General features: G+C 46.4%; 1 protein-coding gene across 7 annotated transcripts; it reads right to left on the bottom strand.

Moving 5' to 3' along the window:
• Window positions 1-222: 222 nt before the first annotated feature.
• On the bottom strand, window positions 223-9,011 carry ZBTB18 (zinc finger and BTB domain containing 18). Of its 7 annotated transcripts, none has more exons than XM_036867480.1 (3): window positions 8,622-8,734; window positions 6,255-6,338; window positions 223-3,897 (listed from the first exon to the last, which is right to left on the bottom strand). In XM_036867480.1, the coding sequence occupies exons 2-3, from the start codon at window positions 6,265-6,267 to the stop codon at window positions 2,315-2,317; spliced, it is 1,596 nt and encodes a 531-aa protein (XP_036723375.1). In that variant the 5' UTR covers window positions 6,268-6,338; window positions 8,622-8,734; the 3' UTR covers window positions 223-2,314. The 7 variants fall into 7 exon arrangements, with proteins under 7 accessions (XP_036723375.1, XP_036723381.1, XP_036723368.1 ...); XM_036867486.1 differs by lacking the exon at window positions 8,622-8,734 and adding an exon at window positions 7,789-8,283; XM_036867473.1 differs by lacking the exon at window positions 8,622-8,734 and adding an exon at window positions 7,141-7,765.
• Between the last annotated feature and the right edge of the window lie 532 nt (window positions 9,012-9,543).

The following is a 9,543-nucleotide window of genomic DNA, read 5'->3' as shown; positions in this document are numbered from 1 at the left end:
ATCTAGGCTATAGAAAATGGGTCACATTTTTAAAATGTGCATTTAGTATCTTCTTAAATGACTAGAAGCAAAATGTTTTGCACACTTACATTTGAGTGATTTAAGGCATTCTAATAATCCATAAGCTCTGTACAGAACTGGTATTAAAAAGAAAGATGCCATGTATGATACATATTTAGGATCTATGTAGGACACAATCACAATTTAAAAAACGCACAAAAATTCTCAGTTCATATAATTTATTGCAGTTAGCACACAGTTTAAAAATTCACCAACACACCAATAGTACAAAACTAAACAGCATTATAAGTTATTCCCCCCTCAGGAAAATAAAACATACTATGATTGTCAAAGCTAGATGTCAGTCTAAGTTTTAGAACAAAGGAAGAATGTGAAACTAATAAAAGGAAAAAGCAATCACTCACAATGACCACAAAAAGAAAATCCAAAAGAAAGTCCGTTTTCTCACAGACATTGATTGTCTTCTCTAAATTAATAAAAATTATTTCAACATAAACTGTATTTAAAAAAAACTAGAAACTCTTCAAGTAACTAAAGATAATGCTCCAAGGCCATTTTCACAGCTTTTTTTTGTTTGTTTGTTTGCTTTAAATGCCATTACAGCCAAATTAACACACATTTGACCAAATATTTCCAAAACAGTCCAGCAACACACAATGGAGTTTTCCATTCAGTATCTTAAGCACAAAAATAGGCTATGTTTACAGTAGTTAAGGCGATCAAATTTTAAACAAAAGCAATTAAAAAAAAAAAAAGGGAAAAACAGCAAACGTTTTCCATGCTACTCCCATAGACCTTATTTGTAAGTGCAAGACAGGAAAACAAACACTGTGCAAAATGCTTTGCCCTGCGTGCTGGTCATTAAAACCACACGTTGGGCTGCAGCCTCTGCTGCCGCGATACACATAGTCTACTAACCCCCTTCCCCATGTCAATCAAGGCAGTCCAGTCCTTTCAGCCTGGGGCTTTTTCAGTCCATAGAATCTTTTCATGAGTTTGGGGGGAGGGGGATGGGGGAGGGGCAGGAGGGAAGGAGGAAGGGAGGGAAAGGAAGAAGGGGAGAAAAAGAAAAGGGGAGCAAAAAAAGAGAATGACCTATTGTCAATTTGTGCAGTAGTTACTCTAAAAACGCTCAACTGGGTAAATGTGTACATCTAAACTTTGAGCTGGCCTGGGTTTTGTGCAATTAGAAGTTTTGTTATAAAATGCACACTGCACATGCAAATCTTTAAGCCGTTTGTAAACATTTATATTTTCCTTGTTATGTAGCGAAGTTATCAATTTGCAGCTTAAGTTTTTATTCAGCTTAACAGTTTCAACTTAAAGACAGTGGGAAAGTCAATTTAAATTATATAAAATAAAAACAGTGCATTAACGTTCTTCATAACACCAGGTTTTTTTTTTTTCCAAATGGTGCTATTTTTCTAAGGAAATTAAATAATTTTAAACTCACTCGTTAAAGTTATACAATGCAAACAAAGACAAAAAATATATTGAAACTCATGCATTTCTGTAGCGTTAATATTTACTTTTCAAGACTCAACTAAGAGCATCAACACAACCTGTCAAGTCCTTTGACACCCCCCCCAGCCCATGTAATCAATTACAGTATACAATAACAGTAATTCACATTTTTCAACACACAGTTCAACACTGCTGAAGCTGCAATATCCTTTTTCATCCCAAGCAAACCTTCACAAAGACAGCGTCCCAGTGATCCCAGTGTACTTTCAGAATTTCTCTCATTGGGAACCGTCAGAAAACCAGAAGTTGCCACAGAAAGTTTTAAGTCAACTGCTTGTTTAAAAATAGATAATCCAGCATTTCAGAAATTTTCCATTTGGGTCTAAAAGCATTCAGGTTTCCAACAGCCAGAAAAGATTCATGCAATTTGAGACATATAAAGAGGCTAATAAAACTGGAGGGAATTTCTACTTAAAAAAAAAAAAGGTGGGAAAAAAAGAGCTCAAAAGACACCGCAGTGCTGACAAAATAGGCCCTAGGAAAGCATTTTGTGATAGGACGATTTGTTTCAAAGGTTCTTATTGGCTTACTTCCCCTACCCCCCTTGAAAGAAAGAAAAAACACCTCTCTATTCTCCGACTTGCTCTAAAGTTTCTTTTACCAGAATGCTAAATTAGTGAGATTCTCATGCTATTCTAAAGTGCAAAAACAAGTTAATACCCCAACCTTTCAGTTCCAGGAAACAAGACTGCTTTTAGACCGTACCACAACTATATAGAGATCTATTTATATATAGGTATATATATATTATTTATATATATATATAAAATTATTTCCAGAGTTCTTGAGAGCTATCTTCTAAGGTCCAGTCTCTGACAGCGGGCAGGCTCAGCGCCTCGCTTTTGACGGACAAGGAGTTCACCAACTCACAGTGGAACTTGCGGATGTGCCGGTACAGGTCCCCGGACTGCGTGAACCTGCGCTCGCACCACTTGCAGGCGTGCGGCTTTTCGCGCGTGTGCACCACGGCGTGGCGGCTCAGGTTGTGCGAGTACTGGAAGCTCTTGCCGCACTGGGTGCACGTGTAGGGCTTCTCGCCCGAGTGAGTCCTCTCGTGGCGCTTCAGGGTGTACATGCAGGAGAACGTCTTCCCGCACAGAGAGCAGGTGGGCACGTTGACGTCGGCGGCCGGCTTGCTGCGCAGGCCGTCCTGCTCGCGGAAGTGCGTGCTCAGGTGGATCTGCAGGATGTGCGGGCTGGGGAAGACCTTGTTGCACAGGGGGCACATGAAGATCTGGCCCGCCGGGCTCAGGATGTTGGAGACGTAGGGCAGCAGGCCACTGTCCATGCCGCCCTCCACCTGGACCCGCTCGCCCTCGGGGGTCATCATCTCGTCGTCGCTGCCTTTGTCCTCCCGCTCCAGCTCCCTCAGGACCGAGTCCTCCCTCAGCGGAGCCAGGTGGGCAGGCTCATACTGTACCCTGTTATTAGCGCTCACACTCTCTTTCACAGTGCTATGTTCCATGTCATAGTCATTAGTGCCAACATCACTCTCATCACAGGAGGCCTCTTTCTCCACCTTCACCTGCACCAGGTTGCTTCTCAGCACGTCCTGTGAAGAGAAATAAGAGCTGTTCAGATTTTCAACTCCTGAAAGGCTGGACTTGACAGACAGGTCCAGCACACAGTCAACATCTGCCGAATCCCTCACGGAGGTGACAGACCTCTGGGACAAAGACTCTGTCGAGCTGCAGGGGCTGGCTACTGCTTTTCCAGCTGCTGTGGCGTGTGGCTCTGCCTCTCCGCCAGCCTGGGGGATGCCTGCTGAGTCCGAGGGCAATCGCATCCACATGTTCCCAGGCTCGGCCGCCAAGTCCCTTTTGCTAGGCAAGATGTTCAATTTTTCATCTTCCCCTTCATCTTCATCGCTGGGCAAATCGCCTGCCATGTGGCTGCTGCCATCAGAGAGGCTCTCGACTTTGTCCGAACAACTTGAAGCATCTTCTTCCTTTTTGGTGCTGTCGGCCTCTGTGGTGGCTTTCTCTTTCAGCTTCTTTTTGCAGACTTTGACAATGTCATACATGTGGAGATAACTGGCAGCTGCTAGCACGTCTTCAATGGGCAAGTCTTTGAACTGGAGTTTCCCTTCATACATGAATTCAAGCAGGAGAGCGAAGGCTGGGGCTGTAACAATGTCGCTGTTCAGATGAACAATGTCTCTTTTGTCCAGCTGGTCCTTGTAAAAGAGGTGGAAATACATGCTGCATGAAGCCAGTACAGCTCGGTGCGCTCGGAACTGGGCATCTCCCACCAGAACAGTGCAGTCACAAAGAAAACCCTGATGTCTCTGCTCGCTCAGACACTGCAGCAAATGTCTACTATGGTCTGGAAACTCCATACTGTCTTCATAACCTGGGAAGAGAGAAATTTCTCATGAGAGCCTGCTTAGGAACAACTTTTCAAGGCTCTAGTCCCCATTTAAAAAAAAAAAAAAAAAAATCAGCTTGGGCCACGGAGGTACATGTCCCTGAATTTTAATCAGGCTAATGACCCAAGCACTACCAAATCACACACACAAAACCAAATGCAAGAAGAAAAATGTACACTTTTGAAACTTCTTACCCCAGCCAAACAGTCTCTGATGCATCTCCACCTTCCTTGAACTTTTAGTCAAGTTTTAAAAGCGTTAATTTCAGTACGGTCTCTTACTGAGAGTAAGAATTTAGGTCTCTTTCAGAAGAAATTTAATTAACTCTAATCATCAAATTATGTCCTACAAAACCTACAAAATAGCTTTAATTTCAAAGGGAACAACTCAAATAATGAACAAAGAAAAGTCCCAAACACATTCTGGAAGATTCAGAAAACTTGTTCAACCATCCTTTTTTATTTTATTACTTTTGATACTTGACTGCACTTAGCAAGCACAATTTAAACGCACATTTGGCTGAATCAAGAAAAAAAAATGAAATCGCATAATTAGTCCAGAAATTAGCAAACAACTTACTTTTAAAGTCAGAGTGTTAAAACAACAAAAGCCCTGTGTATAAAAACAGATGTTAATGCCTTAAGATTTGCAGGTATAGCACACATGTATGAGATCAGAAGGAACTACACCAACAGATGGAAAAGATCATCTTTACTACGAACAAATCCAAATTTTTTTTAATGAATTGAGAAAAAGAAATGGTTATATTTCTTTGTAAAATCTGTACATCTAGAATATTAAGAACCAGAAGGGCTTTATTTAACTCTGAAAATTCTCATCTAAACTTTGATCTGTTGCAAAGCAAAATGAGTTCCATATTAAAATTAATGCAAACTTTTAAATAAAGGCATATTACATTCAAATGAAACTCAAAAGCTTTACAGGTTCAACATACAAAAAAAGAAGAAAAAAAGTCTTGCTAGTAAAAGAGAAACTATTCTTTTGACCCTGCCATACCTCAGTCAACAGAAAATACTTTGTTTCAACATAATTTGATATATTTTGTTTTCCCACTAGCTTTTATTCTTTCAAATATGCACTGTTGCCCTCATTTTCTGGTGAAAGAGAGTAAAATGGAGGCAGGAGAGACGCATATGTACAAAGGGTCAAAATTCAACCACAAAATTCAACTCCTTAAACCTGACTTCCCCTTTCCTATGACCAGAAGCAAAGTTCCACACCATCCATCTCAAAAAGTGCATTTGGGGAATGGATACATATTAATTTAATATTTAAAAATTACTTCCCTGCTTCTTCTACACTTTGCCCAAGATGGGCTAAAACTTTCAGCCTAACCCAATACATTCTGCAAGATGCCACTGCTAGAATAAACCAAGACTTACAATACAATCACTTTAAGTGCCCCACAGCTAACATCAATCCTAATCCTTGAGAGGGCTAAAAATAAAGATTGGAGGGCAGCTCACAAGGTAGCCGTGATCAAATTAGGAGGCTGAGAGGACAGAGAGGGACGAAGAAGGAAGCTTATAAACATCTGATCCAGCTGACTGTGGCCATATGGCAGCTGCTGCCCAGATAAAGAGATTAAGAATAGAGGAGTGCGATTACAGCTGTCTGGCCAATTCAGGCAGCTCAAATCTACAAGTTCTAAATTAGTCGCTAACACAAAAACTCCTGCAAATAATTATCGTTATGCTGAAATAAAAGATCTCTTAAATATATATTTGAAAGAGAAATGAGGAAACCAGTCAAACTATTCTCCTGGGGACAAAAGTTTTTTTTTTTTTTCTTTTAAAAAAACCTTCGGTTATAAAAGCACTACAGCTGTATGTTGCAGTAGTGCTGCTGAATGTTTTGAAGAATAAAGTTTCACAGTGGAATTAATTACACAACAATCTAGCTTCTTAACTAGAAAAATCTTCTCATGTAAGTTTGAATGCTGGATTCCAAACAGTTTACTATTTCTCACCCCCCCCCACCCCCGACTCCAAAAGCAAAAGAAATCTAAATACCAGTGAACAACAACAACAAAAAAAGGATTTTAATCCAAATTGATCTCAAAAAGCAATATTTCAAAGCCTTTCTTAACATTTCAAAACTTGAAATATTTCTGTATATTAAAGTTATTTACCCGATCGAGCAAAAGGGATAAAAATTAAAACTAAACAAGCCCAAGACTCTCAACTCCAGTAAGATGTTCATTTAATACTCAAGTTCATATTTTATTCTTAAACTGGATTAGAAAAGTAATGTGATTTTTTTTAAATTAAATAAACACCAAAACAGAAATATGCTCAATCTAATCTCTTGCTACTCCTACCTTTAGGACACATAAACCTGATTAAGTCCTTTCCTCTGAGTCTTGCTGGCTCCAGGTCTGTTACATCGGTGGAAAAAAAGCAGACTAAGAGACAGATGCAAAGTGGAGATGATGTTAGAGAGGAATGAGATACCTTCTCCACCACAGATCCGCACACACTAACTCCCTGTCTGTGTGTTAGAATAAAAGGCTGAGGGATGGCAGGCTGTCAGCTGCTCTGACATCATGTTCAGATGGAAATGCTACCTCCAGCTGTGCTCCTTTTAATGCCATATGCTACTCCTCTACACTCCTGCCACCAGCTTTTTCTTAGGAGAACTTTTCTCTTCTGTTAGTATAAACAAAATACTTCAAAGTCTCCCTTTTTTTCCAAACTTTCTAACAGAAGAAATTGAAAAACTCAGCATATGGAGTTCTACTGTATTTATGGAATAGCAACACTTCTGTCTTAAGTTGGTGGACTGGCTTACATACTGACAGCACACTCAAGCCACGGTGCTATTCAGGAAATCCAGATTCACTTTTATTCAACTCCAACGTTTAGTTTCAAAGGCAGCTTAGGGATATTTTTAAACCAACCCATTTGACATCTCCAGTCCCATTTCAACATTATTATGGCACTTCAATTTTTTTTTTTTTCTGCTGAGATAATGGTATACATGTCTCAGAATGTTGTAAGACTATTCAGAACTACTACTTCAACCTGGTTCACCTTATTATTTCACTCTTATATAACTACTTATCTAAAACTACCTTCTCAGTAAAATTTCTCACCCTGCCAGTTAATGCAAATTTCAACTCTCAATATCAACAAGCTGAAACTGCACTTTCTGAAATCCTGGAAAGTACTTCAGTTCAATGAGGCAAATTAATAAACAGATACAACCTGCTACAGCCACTTAAAATGAATGCTGCATCTGCGTATCTGATCCGACTTTCTGCTCAGAAAGAGAACTTGGTCTTCCCCTTGATCTGTGTCCCATAACAATCTTTTTTTTGGGTCACTCTGTAATGTTCATGATCACAAGAAAACCTTTCAGGGAGAAAGGGGGAAGGGGTGTGGGAAGCCAGGTCTAGCAAGTTGGGGAACTTTTTAGCTAGATTTGCGGGTCTTTTCGAATGGCTGATGAAGTTGTAACGTAACCCGGGCTGGCCTGACCAGTGCCCTGCAAGGGGCTGCGACATCTGTGAATGTCGAAGTCTCCACAGACTCTTGTGGGAGTGAGGAGCAGAAAAGGCGCTGGGGCCTGAGGCGCAAGTGTCACAGTCCTGGTGATAACCACTCCGTTCTCATTAGAAAACCATGGCCAAGAGTTAAATAAAGAGTAACAAAGACCAAGGTCTCTATCCTGTGCTTCTTGCTTTCCCAAATCGCAAACCCAACTTTCTCTAACTTCGAGATGAATGACATAATTATGAATGCCTATTTCAGGAGGCACTCTTTGGGGATAAATTCCTTCTCAGCCACACCACCTATTCTGTACAAATGCCCTCGCCTCATTCCAATATATCAGACATTAATCACCCCATTTACCCAGTGGGGTGGGGGGCGAGTGACAGATTAATGAGCCCGGAGCACCGCAATGGGCCAGCGACTCCCACTCCACAAATCAACCCCTTTGCGCCTCGCAGCCTCAGGTCCGGAGAGGTTTTGTGAGGTTGGGTTTTGTTTTTCAAGGAGGTGGGGGTGGGGGTGCGGAGCAGGGAGGGGGTAAGAAATGCAAATCTTTACGTAGTTGGCTGTGCATAAAACACTAGGGGAAAGAGGAAGGTTAAACCACAGGGAAGGAGGTGGAGGGCGTAGAGCCGGTGCAGCAGGAAAACACCTTAAACAACAGACGAGAAAACAGACCCGGGTCACGGCAACAACAAAAGAAAAGTCGTAAGAAGCCGGGGGAGGGTGGCTGCCACCGCTTCCCTGCCGCCGCGGCGCGAGCCCCCGGCAACTGCCCCGGCCCGGGAGGGGCCTCCCCGCGGGCGCCGCCGCAGCTGCAAGGGTCCCCGGAGCCACGGCCGTCCCGGCGCCGTGCAGCTGCACCGCTCCCAAGCCCCCGCCCCGCGCCCCCCGCCCCCGAGAGGCGCCGCCGCAGCTGCACCGGCCGGAGCGCGCCCCGCGCCGCAGCTGCACCGGCCGCACCCCGCCCGACCCGCAGCTGCGGCGGCCCGGCCCCGCACCCGGCCCCCGCCGCTGCGGCGCCCCCCGCCACCCCTAGCTCCACCCGCACAAACTAACTCCACTCGCGGGGCCCGGTCGCCCGCCCGCCTGCCCGCACTGCCCCGCCGGCCGGGGCCGCACAGCCGGCGCCCCGCCCTCCAGGGCCCGGAGGGGGCGCCGGGTCGGGGCCGGGGGCCGGCGCCGGGACTCACACGGAGCGGCCCTAAGTCACCGCGTCCCCGCCGCCGCCGCGTCCTCCGCCTCCCGGCCGCCGCCGCCGCCGGACTTGGTGGGCTTCCTCCTCCGCGGGTCCCCCTCCCTCCCTCCCGGCCCCCCCGCCCCCCAATCCCGGCTCCGTCGCCCGCTCCCCCTGCCCCCTCCCTCCCGCCCACCCACCCCCGCTGGCAGCCGGAGGAGCGCGGCGGAGCGAAGAGGCCCCACTCTCAACGGCTCCCCATGGCAGCAGCCCAGCGGCGGCCGCAGCCTGCCAGACACAGCGAGGGAGCGAGCGAGCGAGGAGCGAGCGAGGAGCCCGGGCCGGGGGGCGGGGGGGGGGGGCGGGGGGAGGGGCGGGGGGACGCACCACGCACGCACGCGGCGGCGCCGGCCAGATGTTCCCCCCCCGCCGCCCTCCCTCCCGGCGCTGGGCTGCTGCGATTGACCGAAAGCGGCCGGACCGGGTTCCCCGCCCGCCCCCAGCACGCAGTCTCCTCCAATAGGAGGGCGGCTTTTCCGGGAGGCGGAGGCAGTGGCGGGCAATCGTAGGACTGACAAGAGGGCCCAGCCAATGGGAGGGGCGAACCGGAGCTGCCGCTCGCGCGTGCCAATCGCAGGCAGAAACTGTTGGGGTGGGCGGGCCCGAGTGGGCGGGGCTGGTAGCCAGGCGGTGCGGGCGGAGTCGGCGGGAGGGCGCAGCGGCGGTGGCGGCAGCGGCGCCCCTCTGGGGGACTTGGCCGTGAGAAAGTGAAAGGAGCCCGCGGGCGGCGGCGACAGCTGCGCTGGGAGGGGCTTGTTTCCAGGCTAGGAGGCCTCGCGCGCTCTGGGGGTGCGGAGCGAGCTTTTCGGTGTGCGCCGTGACAACCATAAATACAGTTTTGAACGTAGTGGGGTTGGGCTGCTCGAAGTTGCGGAGGT

The sequence above is a fragment of the Balaenoptera musculus genome, chromosome 1 (assembly GCF_009873245.2).
Source record: "Balaenoptera musculus isolate JJ_BM4_2016_0621 chromosome 1, mBalMus1.pri.v3, whole genome shotgun sequence".
Classification (NCBI taxonomy): domain Eukaryota; kingdom Metazoa; phylum Chordata; class Mammalia; order Artiodactyla; family Balaenopteridae; genus Balaenoptera; species Balaenoptera musculus.
The sequence above is the reverse complement of the archived record's forward strand: the minus strand, read 5'-3'. Positions and strand labels throughout refer to the sequence as shown.

Bases quoted from the DNA above. Each gene is read 5' to 3' on its own strand.
- ZBTB18 (XM_036867466.1), bottom strand. From the start codon at position 4,132: ATGCATCAGAGACTGTTTGGCTGGG. The intron at 3,898-4,107 runs GTAAGAAGTTTC...CTCTCTTCCCAG, and splicing joins TCAGAGACTGTTTGGCTGGG to GTTATGAAGACAGTATGGAG.